Here is a 20,217-nt window from a genome sequence, read left to right as displayed (position 1 = left end):
GCCGACAGGATTGCGCACCAAACACGAAGCAAGGCCAAAGCGCATGCATGGTGCAGGAGAACAAAGGACTTCTTTCATTTAAGGTTTGTGATAAACCATCAAACTCATTCGTTAAAAGGACTCTATAGTAATATAAAGCGAGTTTTTCTGGACATTATCATGCAAGAAAAGTTTATTTTTGGGACCGCGATCACCGCGTAATGATTTTTAAAGGTTGCATTACAAACATTTAACTGTCCCATGTGATCAGCCAGTGCGATTGGAAGTCCATGCTCAATTATTGCCTCCGTAAATAAAACTTCGGCATTTATCACATCCAAAGAATCTGTTTGGGCGACGAAAAACGTTGAAAGTTTTCCACTTGTATCGCTAGCAACGGCATTAGACTTGTGTTTTGTTGTCCCAACGTGGTCTTTTACATCGCTAATTCCTCCGTGTCCGATCGAAAAATCTTGTCTGCACAAGGTGCAATTCGCGTAGTTTTCACCCTTTTTTTTTTTTTAATTAATGAAAAACCGTATTTTCTATCACTGCAACCGTAACCCGGAATAGGTTGATGAAAACCGTACTAATTACGGGAAAACCGAAGTAGTTGGCAGGTATGGTAATGCCTGCAGCTAAAAGCAACTGCGTGAGAACGTATACTCCAATATCACCATATAGTCATTTTCTACATCGCAGAGACAATCCCGCGATATATCCAGTATATTCCATATATCGCCCAGCCCTACTTCCAAATGAAAATGGATAATATATCTGTGAAGTCAAAGTGAGATGTTTGTTTTGAGGGCAGCTATTGACAGCAATGAAACATGAAGAATAAATATACAAAATGTGAACAATTTACCCCAAAAAACAAATGAAAAGAGCCTCTACCTCGTCCATCCGAGTCTGTTGACAATCCTCCCCAGGACCATCTCTTCTGTCTCTGCTCCACACGTTGGCTCCTCTCTAACGTCCGTCTCATCACCGCCTCATAATGCTCCTGCCACACAAGAGAAAGATCAGGAAGAGCAAAAGACTAGCCACTAGCTCCCAAGTCTTCCATCGGCTACCTTCTCCTCTTCCTGTTTCTGCTTCCTCTTCTCCTCCACGGCCATTCGCTTCTGCTCCTCCTTCTTGCGTTGCTCCACGGCCTTCTTCTGACGTTCCTCCAGCTGCCGCTCTACCTGCATCTTGGCCTTGCGCTCCCGCTCCATGATCTGAGACTCGCGCAGAGCTGACAGCAGAGAAGACAGACCGCTTACAGTGTTCCGTTTTCATTCAAAAAAGGTCTGAGTCTTGTTGCATTTGTCAAGGCTCTAGAGCCAGCACTATTTTGGGGGCCACATTTTCATAAAGCTAAGGACCTTGTGGGCCTTACTTTAGCTCAGGATTCTTCTTCTTTAGCATAATCCTTACCATGGTTGCTGCTTATCATTTGCAGAGGTGGGTAGTAACGCGCTACATTTACTCCGTTACATCTACTTGAGTAACTTTTGGGATGAATTGTACTTCTAAGAGTAGTTTTAATGCAACATACTTTTACTTTTACTTGAGTATATTTATAGAGAAGAAACGCTACTTTTACTCCGCTACTTTTATCTACATTCAACTCGCTACTCGCTACTAACTTTTATCGATCCGTTAATGCACGCTTTGTTTGTTTTGGTCTGTCAGACAGACCTCCATAGTGCCTGCGTTTCAACAAATACAGTCACTGGTGACGTTCACTCCGTTCCACCAATCAGATGCAGTCACTGGTGACGTTGGACCAATCAAACAGAGCCAGGCGGTCACATGACCTGACTTAAACAAGTTGAAAAACGTATTCGGGTGTTACCATTTAGTGGTCAATTGTACGGAATATGTACTGTACTGTGCAATCTACTAATAAAAGTTCCAATCAATCAATCAAAAGTGTGAAGGAAAAAAGATCATTTTTTTATTTCAACCGTACATCCCGTCAAAAGCCTAAAGACTGACTGCACAGTTCCTGTCTTCACAATAAAAGTGCCGCTCCATCGCGCCTGCGCTTTCAAAATAAGAGTCTCCGAAAGCCAGCGCAAACAAGCTAGCAAGCTACGGAGTTTGCCGCCAATGTATTTCTTGTAAAGTGTATAAAAACGAATATGGAAGCTGGACAAATAAGATACCAAAAACCAACCACTTTCATGTGGTATTAAACAGAAAGGAGGAACTTTTTTTCTCCTCCATTTGAAAACGAGGACGTTATCAGCACTACTGTCTGATTACAATCAATGCAAGTCATCACAATCAGGTAATACACCAACTTATATTCTTGTCTTCATGAAAGAAAGGAATCTATATGTGTTAAATAAAGTTGATTTGATTTGATTAAACATGCATGTATATTCATTAAAACACCTTTAACATGTAAACAAAAACGGCAAAATAAATAAATATAAATGATATACTGTATATATCAATGTATGTATATATATATATATATATATATATGTGTGTGTGTGTATATATATATATATATATATATATGTGTGTATATATATACATTATGTATATGTGTATATATATATATATATATGTGTGTGTGTGCATATATATATATATATGTGTGTGTATATATATATATATATATATATATATATATATATATATATGATATGTGTGTGTATGTTACTCATCAGTTACTCAGTACTTGAGTAGTTTTTTCACAATATACTTTTTACTTTTACTCAAGTAAATATTTGGGTGACTACTCCTTACTTTTACTTGAGTAATAAATCTCTAAAGTAACAGTACTCTTACTTGAGTACAATTTCTGGCTACTCTACCCACCTCTGGTGGTTATGTGCGTAGGTAACGAGTGTTATTCTGTGTGTTTAGGCGTAAGCCAAAGAAAGACGAGATACCGACATTGTCTGATTGTCGCCCGCAGGTTTGTGGTTTTATTTTATTTTCTAAGGTTTTAACTATAGCAAATACTCCATGTTTTGTTCTGCCGTGTAATGGCGCTTAGAATGTACATTTCAATATTTTACTGACCGTTTGTATCGGTCTTTTTCATTGTAAATTGTTAAAGATGTATATGTACACAGAAAAGTTTTACATGGCTGAGGGCGTAAGCCAAAGAAAGACGGGATACCGACATTGTCTGATTGTCGCCCGCAGGTTGGAAGGAAAATAAATAAAGCTGAGAACAATGGAAAAAGTCTCATCATTGTGCCGACCCAGAACAGTTACACGTACACCCACAACACATTTCATCTGTTGTGTTGTTGTGAACGACATCAATGATGTAAAATCAACTTACAAACACGACAGTAGTCACAACTCTCTCTTTTTTTTTAATCAAGCTGAGAACAACACACTTTCCCCGTTCACAATAATAGCGCGGTGCGCCACCTCCTGTCTGACTGCGCTAACAAACTTGCACAGACTTGATTTGATTCTATTTACTTTGTCATTGTTAGTAAATTCAGAAGAAAAATAATTTATTTACAACTGGAGCTCTCTGTTGTTGTTAAGGATCTACTGCAAAACAAAGATAGTCAAAGATCTATAAGACAGCACTCTATTGTTTTTAAAAATCTGCAAAGATGTTGGTCTCTTCCAAGTTGTTAAGTGAACTCGCACGTTGGTCTGGTGTCATTCCTGGGCCGGGTTTGAATCGCCCCAAGGCTCACCATGGAGTCTGCCTCTACATGCAGGATTTGTTTAATTTCTTGCATCCTAGATATTCTGTGAGGCGTCACACCACATAAAAGTTAAAGAACAAGAAGTGTATCAAAATAACCAACGTGATCCAAACCTCTTTTGGTACAAACATTGTCATCAAATCTGTGTCAGGAACTCCATGGTCTTAAATTTAAGTTCAAGCAGATGCATGAAATAATTGAGTAAGCTGGCAGCTAGTGGACTCTAGAGCGTGGAACAGTGTTCTGTGAAAGTAAATTTTAGATTATAATTCATGCATCTCTCACCTGCTACTAGACAAATGCATACCTGCCAACTTTTGAAATCAGAAAAACCTAGTAGCCAGGGTCCAGGGGCCGCAGGCCCCGGTAGGTCCAGGACAAAGTCCTGGTGGGGGGTTCAGGCTTCGCCCCCCCGACGCAAAATGATTATTAGCATTCAGACAGGTTAAAATGTTGCTAAAACCATCACTTTTCTATCAGTCACAGTGACTTTTCAAAACAAAAATATTACAGCAAAAATCATATGGGTTGATTGACATGTTTATTCTGTAAGATACCGGTAACTTCAATAGTTTGAAATTATTTTGACAGTTAATGCCAGTTATCCTGTCAACCTTTCACAAGACTTCAATTTGTTAATTGAAAGTATAAACAGTATAAACACTTTTTACAGTAAACAAATGGTAAAACAGTACTAAACAATTCCATAAAAAAAACAATTGGTGTCATTATTAACTTTCTGTCCAAGCTTGTATAATCTACTGCCTTGTTCAATTGTAAAAAATATTCTGTGCCTAAAACTCACATTTCTATCACAATTATCATACTGTAAACATGGTAAGCTAACTTCATTAAAATTAATAGTCCTGTCAATAGCATGGAATTACAATTCAAATGTAGTTTTTTTGGAAGCCTTTCAAAAGAATTCAAAATATGAAAAATTAATGAAAATTAATTTAAGCCATCAGACACTTGAAAAGTGGCACATCACATCTCTAATGTAATCATTTTAACTTTTCAACAGAAATAGCACTGCAAAAATATTAAGGACATACTTCTGTATTTTGGTAGTTATGCTGTCAACATTTAACAAGATTTCTTCAACTTGGACTTGAAAGCATAAATAGTATAAACACTTTTAACAGTATAACAGTACTAAACAATTCCAATAGATAACATTGGTGTCATTACCTTTTTGTGGCTAAAATCCGAAAAACGTTGAAAGTTTTCCACTTGTATCGCTAGCAACGGCATTAGACTTGTGTTTTTTTGTCCCAACGTGGTCTTTTACATCGCTAATTCCTCCGTGTCCGATCGAAAAATCTTGTCTGCACAAGGTGCAATTCGCGTAGTTTTCACCCTTTTTGGAACGGATAATTATTCCCGGATAGGTTTTTGAATATTCTTTACGGAATGACTGCAGTTTTCTTTTCGGTTTAAGACTCGTTTGCGATTTTTCTTCGGCTGATTCCATGATCGTTCGCTCGTTTGGAAACAATGGCAACAGGTGCCTCGTGCTTGGCAGCGGTGCTATAAATAGCCTCGCGCATTTTCAAAAAATATTTTTTTTTAATTAATGAAAAACCGTATTTTTTATCACTGCAACCGTAACCCGGAATAGGTTGATGAAAACCGTACTAATTACGGGAAAATCAGAGTAGTTGGCAGGTATGCAAATGTGGCCATGGACCCACAGGCTGGTCCACTTTCACATCTCTGAGATGGCAAAAAAGAATAAAGAAAATACGCTTGTTGCAGTAACATTTTTTTAATCCTTTGTGAGGATTGGGATCGATTCTTCAGCAAAACGGAATTATGTGAGCATCTTGTCTGTCGACATCCCAGCGAGAGTGGAAATATTACACTAAGTGTTTGTTTTATTGTGGTTTAAAATGGTTAGTTTGTATGTTTAGCACACATGTTTAGCAATGCTTCTAATGATATAGTGTCACAATGAAACTGCATCCATCACTCGGCTTCTAAAACTTATTACTGATCCTCTTTGTTTTTGGGCTCAAAAATATAAGGTCCTGGATCATATTTTTTCCCAAAGTAATCGTTGTTGGCTCTCTCTCACAAAGTCTGCTTGATTAGCATTGTTGTTGATGGCTCGAAAATCTCTGTGAGATTGATACTATTTTGATCATATGTATTTACTCGCAAACTTTGGAAGTCTTTTGGTGTCATCCATCCATCCATACATACAATCTATGATAACTTGTTTTTCCACTCTACTGGTACTTAACATTTTTAAGGTTAGGTTAATTTATTACCGTATTTTCCGCACTATAAGGCGCACCTAAAAACCACAAATTTTCTCAAAAGCTGACAGTGCGGCTTATAACCCGGTGCGCTTTATATATGGATAAATATTAAGATTCATTTTCATAAAGTTTCGGTCTCGCAACTACGGTAAACAGCCGCCATCTTTTTTCCCCGTAGAAGAGGAAGTGCTTCTTCTTCTACGCAAGCAACCGCCAAGGTAAGCACCCGCCCCCATAGAACAGGAAGCGCTTCTTCTTCTACTGTAAGCAACCACCCGCCCGCGTAGAAGAAGAAAAAGCGCGCGGATATTACCGTACGTTTCATTTCCTTTGTGTGTTTACATCTGTAAAGACCACAAAATGGCTCCTACTAAGCGACAGGGATCCGGTTCATGAAAAGACGCAATCTCTCCATCCGCACACGGATTACTATTTCACAGCAACTGCCTAAAGACTTTCAAGAAAAGCTGGCTACTTTCTGTGCATATTGTAAAAACAAGATAGCTGAAAAAAAGATCCGGCCAGAGAACATTATCAACATGGACGGACGAGGTTCCACTGACTGTTGATATTCCTGTGAACCGCACTGTGGATACAACGGGAGCACGTACGGTGAATATTCGCACCACAGGGAATGAGAAGTCATCCTTCACTGTGGTTCAAGCTTGCCATGCTAATGGCCAGAAACTTCCACCCATGGTGATATTCAAAAGGAAGACCTTGCCAAAAGAGACCTTTCCAGCCGGCGTCATCATAAAAGCTAACTCGAAGGGATGGATGAAGAAAAGATGAGCGAGTGGTTAAGGTAAGTTTAAGTTTACGCGAAGAGGCCGGGTGGCTTTTTTCACGCAGCTCCGTCCATGTTGATATACGACTCCGTGCGCGCCCACATCACGCTGGTTTTTAATATATTATTAAAGTTTGACTGACCTATCTGACTGTTTTTTTGACATTCCTTTAGCGCAGTTAGATGCGGCTTATAACACGGGGCGTCTTATAGGTGGACAAAGTTTTGAAATATGCCGTTCATTGAAGGCGCGGCTTATAACCCAGGGCGCCTTATGGTGCGGAAAATACGGTAGTACCCAAAGGTAAACTTGTTTTGCAGCCAGCAAGATCAAGACATCCATTGAAACAGAGAGAGAAAGTCACATCTTAGATATGCAATACAAAGACCTAGCACATAAGCATCACAAACATTGCCAAGATCAGAAAATAGTCCATGTACTCAAAGTTCCCCATAAAAAGCATAAAACATATACGATCTCAATCAGATAAGATTTGGGACAAGCCAGAATAAAACACCATAATAAAAGAATAATACAATAATGATTTGCACTAAAATAAATACAGGTAAAAATAGGTACCACAGCTTATTTAGTTATGTGATGGCAGCTGGGACAAAACTACATCTGTACCCTTTTGTTTTGCCTCTTGGGACTAAAAACCTCTGTCCAGATTGGAGAAGCTGCAGACGGCTGTGCAGGTAGTGAGATACATCAGTTCCAATGGAGGAAGATATCCTCACTACCTGCTGCTTGTAGAGGGTGGCTGGAGACAACTGAGATTCAGCAATTCATTTACCTGACACTTGAACAATTTGATTTAGGGAATTCTTGTCCTTTAGTGACAGGTGACTGAACAAAGTTCTTCTAAAAATGTTGTTAAAAAAACACCATTGTTCAAGGTAAATCATTTTCAAGTTGCTGCTGATGTTTAAAAAGTCCTCTTAAACCAAAGACTTTATTTTATATTTGGTTATTTTGTGTTGTTGTTATTAAATGAGGATTTGAGCATAGCTAAAGGTTTGTTTTAAAAAAGATTGCAGATTATACTTTACTATTCTTATTATTTTCAAGGCTTTTTAATATGTTATGTGCCTCAATCTATGTATTAAACTGTAACATTTCCAGAAACGTACTCATGTTAAGTATTTGTTTCAATAAAACACGCATATTTGGGTTTCACTTTGTCTAGATCAGTGATTGTTAACCTGGGTTCGATCGAACCCTAGGGGTTCGGCGGAGCCTCCGCCACGGAGGTAAAGACACATTCGACTTATCGTGTAAATAAAAACTTCTCCCTATCAGCGTATTGTGGATACCCCCAAACAATGTTCCCTCTAATTTTCCATCTGATTGGCAGGTTGTTTGATTGATCGATTGAAACTTTTACCAGCAGATTGCAAAGGAAGAGAATACACAGTACAGTTTACACAGTACAGTACATATTCCGTACAATTGACCACTAAAACTCACAACACCCACTCTTTCCTGAATATGGAACCCTGCCATCAGGGAGAAGACTACGGGTCCCACTATGCAAATCTAACCGCCTTAAATTATCATTTGTCCCAGCCTCCATTAAGCTGACCAACAATGTGCAATATAATTTTAATACATAGGTTAGCACTTTTTTAGCACATAGCACTTTAGCACATAGCACTTTAGAACTAAGCACTTTAGCACACAGCACTTTATCCATGAGCTCTAGTGCAATGCACATTGGTACTTTATCTTTATCTCCATACTGTAGATTTTATACCTACATCAAGCTCCATGTTCTGATGTTTAAATGTTAGTTGTATGGTTGTGGTTGTGTCTGTGCTTGTGTTTTTCTTCCGTTGTTTTTGGGTATGTTAAGAAAGCAATGATGCACTGTGCCCAAGACAAATTTCCCCGCGGGGACAATAAAGTTGAACCTTGAACCTTAAATGGTAACACCCCAATAAGTTTTTTAACTTGTTTAAGTCCACGTTAATCAATTCATGGTAATGTGTGTAAGGTGTGTAATTTGTTGTGAGTTCATGCACTGTGTTGGTTTTGTTCTTTGAACAAGGTGATTTTCATGCGCGGTTCATTTTGTGAACCAGTAAAAAAATAGATGACTTTTTCTTGAATTTGAAAAAAGAAGGGTTCGGTGAATGCGCATATGAAACTGGTGGGGTTCGGTACCTCCAACAAGGTTAAGAACCAATGGTCTAGATGCACTTTCCGGGAAAAAAAAAATTGCTATATACATCGTATATTGTATCGTATATCAGAATATGAGTTTTGGTCCATATCGCCCAGCCCTATTTGTCCATACAGTAACTTTTCCTGAAGATGAACCTTGAAAACAACCGAGAATACTAAGAACTTACCGTGTTGCCTCTCTGCCTCCTCCCGTCTCCCCTTTGCTACTCGCAGTCGGTCGTCTACTCGAAGTGCAGCACCGTCGATGACTGCAAACAGGGTCCACATTCAGGTTGCAGCTTACAATGACACACTATTATCACACTTTTGCTGTGAGGGAAGTGAGAGGTCTGTGTGTGGGGGTCATTAAGGAGCTTGTCAAGTAATAAGGTGATGACTCAGGGTCTCTCTGCAGTAAGCCATGCAGAGAGGGGTCTACAATTGGATTGCATGGAATCAATTGCTTCAGATTATGTGGGTCTTTGGTGACGAGGTGTGACAGCATTTACCTGGCCGACAGCCCTGAGGTTTAGCTGGAGGTGCTGGACTCGCAGCCTGGCTGCGCCGCTCCTCGCTTTGGGCCTGCGCAGCTGCAGCTGGATTGGATGCAAAGGGTGGAAAAAAACATTTAGATTATGTAAAATGACTGACCATGCGCTTGAGTTCAAATCAGCTGTTTTCTCTGGAAATGTTGGTTCTGAAGAGAAATCCGCTAGCTTTGAAGGAGAACAATCCAGCTATTCAGCCATTAGACCCAGCCCATGATGCACCCTGCAGACTGCATTTGCCAAGTTGGAAGAAAGAGAGCTGCAGTAAAGCCTAGTGCATGACAACATTGAGAGGAAAATGCAACAGAGGGACATATTTCTAAGTAATGAACGACAACTTGTCCCCGGGGCTAATCTAGAAAACAACTAATATTGTGATCTGTAGCATTTTAGATTATTATATTCCCATACCTGCCAACTTTTGAAATCAGAAAAACCTAGTAGCCAGGGTCCAGGGGCCGCAGGCCCCGGTAGGTCCAGGACAAAGTCCTGGTGGGGGGTTCAGGCTTCGCCATCACTTTTCTATCAGTCACAGTGACTTTTCAAAACAAAAATATTACAGCAAAAATCATATGGGTTGATTGACGTGTTTATTCTGTAAGCTAACTTCAATAGTTTGAAATTATTTTGACAGTTAATGCCAGTTATCCTGTCAATCTTTCACAAGACTTCAATTTGTTAATTGAAAGTATAAACAGTATAAACACTTTTTACAGTAAACAAATGGTAAAACAGTACTAAACAATTCCATTAAAAAAAAAATTGGTGTCATTATTAACTTTCTGTCCAAGCTTGTATAATCTACTGCCTTGTTCAATTGTATAAAATATTCTGTGCCTAAAATTCACATTTCTATCACAATTATCATACTGTAAACATGGTAAGCTAACTTCATTCAAATTAATAGTCCTGTCAATAGCATGGAATTACAATTCAAATGTAGTTTTTTTGTAAGCCTTTCAAAAGAATTCAAAATATGAAAAATTAATGAAAATTAATTTAAGCCATCAGACACTTGAAAAGTGGCACATCACATCTCTAATGTAATCATTTTAACTTTTCAACAGAAATAGCACTGCAAAAATATTAAGGACATACTTCTGTATTTTGGTAGTTATGCTGTCAACATTTAACAAGATTTCTTCAACTTGGACTTGAAAGCATAAATAGTATAAACACTTTTAACAGTATAACAGTACTAAACAATTCCAATAGATAACATTGGTGTCATTACCTTTTTGTGGCTAAAATCCGAAAAACGTTGAAAGTTTTCCACTTGTATCGCTAGCAACGGCATTAGACTTGTGTTCTTTTGTCCCAACGTGGTCTTTTACATCGCTAATTCCTCCGTGTCCGATCGAAAAATCTTGTATGCACAAGGTGCAATTCGCGTAGTTTTCACCCTTTTTGGAACGGATAATTATTCCCGGATAGGCTTTTGAATATTCTTCACGGAATGACTGCAGTTTCCTTTTCGGTTTAAGACTCGTTTGCGATTTTTCTCCGGCTGATTCCATGATCGTTCGCTCGTTTGGAAACAATGGCAACAGGTGCCTCGTGCTTGGCAGCGGTGCTATAAATAGCCTTGCGCATTTTAAAAAAATATTTTTTTTTAATTAATGAAAAACCGTATTTTTTATCACTGCAACCGTAACCCGGAATAGGTTGATGAAAACCGTACTAATTACGGGAAAACCGGAGTAGTTGGCAGGTATGTAATCTAGAAAACAACTAATATTGTGATCTGTAGCATTTTAGATTATTATATTCCTGGCACCAGAAAGAGAAACTGGGACTGAGCATTCAATCTTCACACTTCCTGAAGCTAACAGAACTGGTTTCGAATCATTTTTAAAAAAACTTTCCTTTTCAGGAGGAAATCGGAAGTGGCGGTGGTTAGCAAACGTAGAAGGAAGGAAACCCAGCACATGATTGAGCTGTGTGGGCCTTCCTACAAGACCTGGTCCTCACGGCACTTCTCTCAGTCAGCACTACTGAAATGCTGACAAGTAGGCAAATTAGATCTTCAGTCATGTGATGTTGGCCTTGCTGCCTCTGCTAACTGCAAACAACCTCATGTATTCATTCATTCAGGTTCTCCTGCAGCAGTAACAATGAAGAGAAGATGCTGCTAGCTTTCCATTGCGTCAAATAAAATAGACAAGCTGGGCAGTACAATTAATTATAAAAGTCTTCCAAAAAATGTTTCTTTGAAAAATGCTCGAGAATGTCCAATTCCAAAATAGAAATATAGTTCCCACACATGGCTTAATTTTTTTAACAATCTGATATAAGCCTCAGATATTGTTGGTTTTGTGTCATCTAAAATTTTGCCTTGACGCTAGATTATTTTCTTTTTTTACAGTTTTAACAGTGCTTTTAGTCAGCCCTAGTGGGAAAACTGCATTTTGTGCGTCAATAGCTTTAATGCTATGAGCTGTGTTTGTCCAGCTGAGTGCAGAGTTACAGTGTACGAATACAGTACACTGTAACTCTGCGCTTGCCCAACCTTATAGACAACATATGTCAAATATAACAACTTCATATCGCGGTTATTATTATCGCTGTATTGACGAATGTGGTCAAAAAGTACTTGTACACACACTAAAATCGTTTGACCAAGTTATTTTATTGAAATATAAATAAATAAACACACTGTTAGAAAACCCACTTTGGCACGTCTCACTGATGGTGTTCGGTTTTGATGGCAAAGCTTTTATCGTTTAAAATGTTGTTTTCCAAGGTAGGACTTTAAGATTGAATTTAATGAAAAGTGCGTAGCAAATCAAATCTAGTGTTATTATTTATTCTTTCTAGCGGACTTTGTGGCGTCCTACTCGGTTCAGCGGTCCTTGAAATCATCGTAAAAACACATCTGTCACTCTCAAGAGAGTATAGCTTCTAGGTTCAATCTGCACAATTAAGTATCTTAGTTAATTAGATAGCAATGTGTTTATATAAGTTTAGATTGGAGTACCGTATTTTCCGCACTATTAGCCGCACCTAAAAACCACAAATTTACTCAAAAGCTGACAGTGCGGCTTTTAACCCGGTGCGCTTTATATATGGATTAATATTAAGATTCATTTTCATAAAGTTTCGGTCTCGCAACTACGGTAAACAGCCGCCATCTTTTTTCCCCGTAGAAGAGGAAGTGCTTCTTCTTCTACGCAAGCAACCGCCAAGGTAAGCACCCGCCCCCATAGAACAGGAAGCGCTTCTTCTTCTACTGTAAGCAACCACCCGCCCGCGTAGAAGAAGAAAAAGGGTGCGGATATTACCGTACGTTTCATTTCCTTTGTGTGTTTACATCTGTAAAGACCACAAAATGGCTCCTACTAAGCGACAGGGATCCGGTTCATGAAAAGACGCAATCTCTCCATCCGCACACGGACTACTATTTCACAGCAACTGCCTAAAGACTTTCAAGAAAAGCTGGCTACTTTCCGTGCATATTGTAAAAACAAGATAGCTGAAAAAAAGATCCGGCCAGAGAACATTATCAACATGGACGAGGTTCCACTGACTTTTGATATTCCTGTGAACCGCACTGTGGATACAACGGGAGCACGTACGGTGAATATTCGCACCACAGGGAATGAGAAGTCATCCTTCACTGTGGTTCTAGCTTGCCATGCTAATGGCCAGAAACTTCCACCCATGGTGATATTCAAAAGGAAGACCTTGCCAAAAGAGACCTTTCCAGCCGGCGTCATCATAAAAGCTAACTCGAAGGGATGGATGAAGAAAAGATGAGCGAGTGGTTAAGGTAAGTTTAAGTTTACGCGAAGAGGCCGGGTGGCTTTTTTCACGCAGCTCCGTCCATGTTGATATACGATTCCATGCGCGCCCACATCACGCTGGTTTTAATATATTATTAAAGTTTGACTGACCTATTTGACTGTTTTTTTGACATTCCTTTAGCGCAGTTAGATGCGGCTTACAACACGGGGCGGCTTATAGGTGGACAAAGTTTTGAAATATGCCGTTCATTGAAGGCGCGGCTTATAACCCAGGGCGCCTTATGGTGCGGAAAATACGGTATGTCATTTTTTTTTTTTTTTTTTAATCGGGAAATGCGTTAATATCTCTTGTTTTCTTGTTAGCATTCAAGCTAGCGAGCTGGCGCCAGTCATTTATAGAGCAGTTATCAATCACGATATTTTGAGCTTCATTTTTTTTTTTTAAACGGTTATACTAACCATCTGAGTTAGATTTAATGTAATCTAAGGGTTTTTGTAAAACATTTGTTTTTTTGTGGTCCCTTATTATTTTGAAAAGTATCAAAATACATTTTGGTATCGGTACCAAAATATTGGTATCAGGACAAACCTAATATTTGTATGATTTAACACCTCTCAGCACACATATTATCCTTCCCTCTGGTGTGCAGACAAGAAAAAGCAGCCACTGTGCGCTAAGGGAGCTTATTTACATTTCTAAGACAAAAAACCCTCCGTTACAAATTGATTTCCACAAAAAATAAATAAATACACATCAGCTCTTCCATATTATACAGGCAATCAAGACATTGTCCAGAAAAAACAAAGACAAGATCAGTAAATAGATGCCAAGCACTGTGTAACGGGGCAACTGTTGCTAAGTGATAAGCTGAAAGAGGATGTGGACTCTGAAGCGGGGTGACTCACGGCTGCTTGAAGACGACATCGCACTGAATTGGAAATGTACAAATTCCCAACTTATAACTGGGATGTAATTCATACATTAACTGTTACACCTGTTTGTTGCATACTTTGTGGAGATAAGGACATTGGTGTGTCAATTGAAGTGCTCTGATGAGACTGGAGAAGAGGGCCTGTTTCCCCCAGCTAACACAAGAGAGCCAGGTGTGCTCATGGAGATGAAGAAGCTGTCAGGAGGCTCACAATCAAGATTGGTCAAGGCATTAACATGGTTCAAGGAGCCTTGTAAGGGGTTAGCGGGATCATTAGTCTGGTGCTGCAGGCTACTTATGGCAGCAATGCAGACCTCCATGTCGTTAAGTCAAGGAAGGGGAAGCAGGCCAGCCCATGTAAAAATGTCTGCTCCAATTCTGACCCTAATCAGATGCGACTTCACTTAATGAGCAGCTTCTCTCGCACACATGCTTCAAAAATGTATACTGCCAATAGCGTTTTACACTTTATTAGCAGACATATGCTGTCTTTTGGCCAGCAAAAAGTGTCATTGGCTGCCATTGAAACATGGCTGTGAAATATCGCAGTGAGCAAAAGGGACATGTTTACAACTTCAGCAGCCTATCAATGCTGAGTCCCATTGACCTTCTGCATTACAATAAGATGCTCCCTTCCCCACGCGCAGTATAAAAATGACAAGTCTTCTTTACTATGACTGATGGTGCTGCACTTGTCATTACAGGTGGGAATCTTTGGCCACCTCACCATTCCATTACGATTCAATTAAAAATGTATTATTGATTGATTGATTGATTGAGTCGCTCCGGAGTATAAGTCGCACCGGCCGAAAATGCATAATAAAGAAGAAAAAATAAATGTATTTGATAAAACCCAACACCAAGAATAGACATTTGAAAGGTAATTTAAAATTAAAGCTGCAAGCAGCATTGGTCGGGCCCGTGTATTTGGCAGGTGCTAGTCCTAACTGTCCCAATACTTTTGTCCAGTGATAGTCATAAGTGTCCCAATACTTTTGTCTACTTTTAGTCTGAAGTGTCCCAAGACTTTTGTCTAGTGTACCTACCTTGTCTGCATTGTGTGGGCACGTTGGTGCTTCCTGCTTTTAAGCAGCCATCTTAAAAAAACAGCAGCATCAGCGCAGCGGGTCTTTGAAAGGTCATAAAATCAAAACCGGAGCAGTTAGAAAAAAAGCGCTTCTGTCATTGTAATCACAAGGGTTCAATCTCTCTCCTGTGTTAGTTTGAAGGCGAAACGACAAACGCGCTCAGAGGAGTTCGTTTTTGAAGGAAGGTGACCGGTTTTTACAAAAAATTTGTTTTGAAGGGGGAATAGCAAACTTCCTGTTGATTTTTGCTGGGGGTTGTCAATTTATGAAATGTAGGTCTAAGTGAGACCTACATAGAGGTTTTTGTTTCATGTCTCTCCGACCTTCCCAGTGGGAGTTACAGGCAGTTTTGTCATTTTTTTCTTCCGAGGAGCAGTTTTTTCTGTGTTTTATTCAAAAATTGCGGTAGAGCGCAATTTTGAGATTTGGGGTTAGGTTTTTTTATTAGATCGCAATTTCTGCTAGTCCTGATGTGTGCGTTCAGTTTGGTGAGTTTTGAAGCATGTTAAGGGGGTCAAATTACAGCTCAAAGAGGCAAAAGTGACTGTTTTTTGTACTTTTTTGTCTTGAAGGGGGAATTGCCAACTTCCTGTTGATTTTAGCCCGAGAATGTACTATTATGAAATGTAGGTCTAAGTCAGACCTACATAGAGGTTTTTGTTTCATGTCTCTCCGACCTTCCTAGTGGGAGTTACAGGCAGTCTAGTTTTTTTTTTTTCTAGGGGGCGCTAGAGCGCAATGTTGAGTTTTGTGGTTCGTTTTTTTTTTAAAAAGGCAATTTTCGCAGGTCCTGATGTGTGGGTCAAATATGGTGAGTTTTGAAGCATGTTAAGTGGGTCAAATTACAGTTTAATGTGGCGGCGGAAGAATAAAGAATAAAGAATAAAACCTTACAAATACAATAGGTCCTTATGTCCCATTGCATAAGGACTCCCTTTGGGAGTCCTTATACAATGGGCCATGCGGGCCCTAATAAAGAATAGTGAACAACAGGCTGAATAAGTGTACGTTATATGAGGCATAAATAACCAACTGGTATGTTAACGTAACATATTATGGTAAGAGTCATTCAAATAACTATAACATATAGAACATGCTATACGTTTACCAAACAATCTGTCACTCCTAATCGCTAAATCCCATGAAATCTTGTACATCTAGTCTCTTACATGAATGAGATCAATAATATTATTTGATATTTTACGGTAATGTGCTAATAATTTCACACATAAGTCGCTCCTGAGTATAAGTCGCACCCAAACTATGAAAAAAACTGACTTATAGTCCGAAAAACACGGTACATCTTTCATTTATATATAATAATGCAGATTTACATTTCTTTTTGTTTCGCTAAATAAGCGTTTATCCCTTGCACCTTTTAAAAACAGTGCATTTGTAATAACAAATTCCCGTCACATTTATTAAATGAATGAAAATGTACGCAAAACTGGAACATAAGTGCCCTATAAAAAAGGGAGGTGATAGGATCTCTTGGTGAGGTGGCTCACTGCAGTCAACTAAATGTTATAACTGTCTGAATAACTTTATTTACAATGAATACATCGATTATAGATTGACGTTTACTAATCGATTCTTATAATTGTCCATGTCCGAATTGCGACGCATGTAAAAATTGATTATTTAAGAATATCGATACTTGAATACCAAGTCAATACCAACACTTGCTTTTTTCACAAGGGCTAGTAGTACTGAATACTGTCAACACTTTTGCATTCTTGGCATGCAAGCACTGAACAGTCAGCGACGAAAAAGAAAGCTTGCTGTTAATAATAAAAAAAAATTTAAAAAGCCAGTGTTTCCATAAATTTACTTATTTGTGTCAGGCTGCCACAAATGCAAATTTGGCCCTTCCATTTCACCCGTCCTCATAAACAAATCCCAATGGAACTGTGGCCTGCTTTGGATGTACTCTACGTGAATGAAGAGAGTTTCTTGCGTCACGCAATCAAATACAAAGAAAAAAAAACAGGAATGGCGAAGTGTGTTGTGTTGCAAAAACAATGAGAGTAAAGCACCTATCCTAAGTAGTCGTCACGCAAGTGAGCGTGTAGCTCCGCCTCCACAAGCCCAGAGAGTATAAACAAAGCATGCACAAAACCACCAGAAGCAACTTAACCTTTATCACTTCATAAAGTGCTAAAAATGGGCAACAATTTGCCTTCCTGGTGAAATAAGTAAACCAGTGGTGTTCAAAGTGTGGCACGGGGGCCATTTGTGGAACCTACTTCCTTCTTTTATGGGCCGTTGCAGAAGAGAAAAAAGGCAAAATGTAATGAGAAAATGCTGAAATGTTGAAACTGATAACGATTAAAAACGATTTGCCCTTAAATATATTATATCATTTTTCGTAGGCTATTTAATTACTAATTACATTATGACGTTGCGCCACATTTTGATATACTGGGAGGCTATAGGCCAGGGCTACTCAACTACATAATGAAGATGGCCGCAGTTTCAAGAGTCCAAGGGCCCAGGGACCGTAAAGCGAAATGTGGATTTTTCGCCAGAAAGTGCCTCCACGGGTTATATTGCTTTAAGACTGTGTTTACTTCATTACAAAGCAAACACATTGGCTTTCACACTGCACTGTCAATAAATTCATTTTTATGTCTTTGCTACTCGTTTCCAGCGTGTGCAGATAGTTAACAGTATGAAGAAAAAGAAGCTCTAGTTTTTGTTGAGGACTGATGTTTCTTCTTTTGAATAATTTTCCTTCCTACAAGCAGTAGAAAATGGATGGATGGATTCCTGCTACTTCATGTTACAGACAATGGTATTTTTACCAAGCCTTTTTTTGGGATTACCGTATTTTCCGCACTATTAGCCGCACCTAAAAACCACAAATTTACTCAAAAGCTGACAGTGCGGCTTTTAACCCGGTACGCTTTATATATGGATTAATATTACGATTCATTTTCATAAAGTTTCGATCTCGCAACTACGGTAAACAGCCGCCATCTTTTTTCCCGGTAGAACAGGAAGCGCTTCTTCTTCTACGCAAGCAACCGCCAAGGTAAGCACCCGCCCCCATAGAACAGGAAGCGCTTCTTCTTCTACTGTAAGCAACCACCCGCCCGCGTAGAAGAAGAAAAAGCGCGCGGATATTACCGTACCGGTACGTTTCATTTCCTTTGTGTGTTTACATCTGTAAAGACCACAAAATGGCTCCTACTAAGCGTCAGGGATCCGGTTCATGAAAAGACGCAATCTCTCCATCCGCACACGGATTACTATTTCACAGCAGCTGATATTCCTGTGAACCGCACTGTGGATACAACGGGAGCACGTACGGTGAATATTCGCACCACAGGGAATGAGAAGTCATCCTTCACTGTGGTTCTAGCTTGCCATGCTAATGGCCAGAAACTTCCACCCATGGTGATATTCAAAAGGAAGACCTTGCCAAAAGAGACCTTTCCAGCCGGCGTCATCATAAAAGCTAACTCGAAGGGATGGATGAAGAAAAGATGAGCGAGTGGTTAAGGTAAGTTTAAGTTTACGCGAAGAGGCCGGGTGGCTTTTTTCACGCAGCTCTGTCCATGTTGATATACGATTCCATGCGCGCCCACATCACGCTGGTTTTAATATATTATTAAAGTTTGACTGACCTATTTGACTGTTTTTTTGACATTCCTTTAGCGCAGTTAGATGCGGATTAAAACACGGGGCGGCTTATAGGTGGACAAAGTTTTGAAATATGCCGTTCATTGAAGGCGCGGCTTATAACCCAGGGCGCCTTATGGTGCGGAAAATACGGTATATATACCGCAATAATATTGTACCGTGGCCGTAATATCGTGATAGTATTGTACCAGGAGATTTTGATACCGTTACATCCCTAATAGATACATACACATATATATACACCTACATACTGTATATAAACATAATACACACACACACACACACACATATCTAATTACATTTTGTGGGGAGAAAAAAATCTAAAATATGTTTTAAGTTATTGTACACAAAAGTTTTCATAACAGATGTCTGGTACTCAATGCAGGTGAACGACTAAATGATATGAGGAATAACACAATCAGTAACCCCGCCCAATAACTACAACGGTCTAAAGTCAAGTCCCAATTTGTCAATTAGTCTGGATAAAGGCAGTATGGCCGGAAAGAAGACAAATCATGGCTGGCTTATTGTGAAGGTCCTCAAGTAGCACTCTTGATGCCTTCCTCGCACGCCCACGTGCACGCCCACTTTTAACAGGGCAGATCTCCTACGGGATTACTCTAGACCTTGTCATGCAAAAGGTAAGCCATGGCTATTTGCAGTCCTGGCACGGTGACACAACCGTGGGGAGTCTTCCAGATGGACCTCATCCTTCAGCTGCTTTTCTGTTGTAAAGCTTATGTTGGGTCTATGTTTTGCAGCATGTGGTGACAATCAACAGCAGGACAATGACAAGACATAAAGAAACAACGCGGAGGATTCAGCAGTTAATATTTACAATAGCAGAGAACTGACTTGTATTAAAAAAAAGTTTCCTCCACCATTACAATAAGGGCGTTCCCCACCCTCCTGTGATGGCCTTCATCATATTGTCTATCTTTCAGCATAATTTGTCTTTCAGTTTTTCTATTAGGAATACAACAAAATTTACTTCTAATTTGATTTTTTTTTTTTACAGAGTCCTGGCAAAGTTACAGATTAGATAAGTGAAACACACAGCATGTCATGTGCAGAGGTGGGTAGAGTAGCCAGAAATTGTACTCAAGTAAGAGTACTGTTACTTTAGAGATTTATTACTCAAGTAAAAGTAAGGAGTAGTCACCTAAATATTTACTTGAGTAAAAGTAAAAAGTATGTTGTGAAAAAACTACTCAAGTACTGAGTAACTGATGAGTAACATACACACACATATCATATATATATATATATATATATATATATATATATATATATATATATACATACACACACACACACACAGACATATATATATTGATATATACAGTATATAATTTATATTCATTTATTTTGCCGTTTTTGTTTA

The 20,217-nt window shown here is 39.1% G+C and overlaps 1 protein-coding gene across 19 annotated transcripts in view; it reads right to left on the bottom strand.

The window, feature by feature from the left end:
• Positions 1-20,217, bottom strand: part of map7d3 (MAP7 domain containing 3) — an 83,149-nt gene that overhangs the window by 47,212 nt on the left and 15,720 nt on the right. For all 19 annotated transcript variants that reach the window (XM_072912374.1, XM_061930530.2, XM_061930531.2 and 16 more), the window contains exons 2-5: positions 9,387-9,473; positions 9,066-9,146; positions 1,056-1,219; positions 877-985 (exon numbers count right to left, since the gene is read on the bottom strand). In XM_072912374.1, coding sequence (XP_072768475.1) covers positions 877-985; positions 1,056-1,219; positions 9,066-9,146; positions 9,387-9,473 — 441 coding nt within the window. The remainder of the gene's footprint in view (positions 1-876; positions 986-1,055; positions 1,220-9,065; positions 9,147-9,386; positions 9,474-20,217) is intronic.

The sequence above is a fragment of the Nerophis lumbriciformis genome, linkage group LG36 (genome assembly GCF_033978685.3).
Source record: "Nerophis lumbriciformis linkage group LG36, RoL_Nlum_v2.1, whole genome shotgun sequence".
NCBI classification, from domain to species: domain Eukaryota; kingdom Metazoa; phylum Chordata; class Actinopteri; order Syngnathiformes; family Syngnathidae; genus Nerophis; species Nerophis lumbriciformis.
The sequence above is the reverse complement of the archived record's forward strand: the minus strand, read 5'-3'. Positions and strand labels throughout refer to the sequence as shown.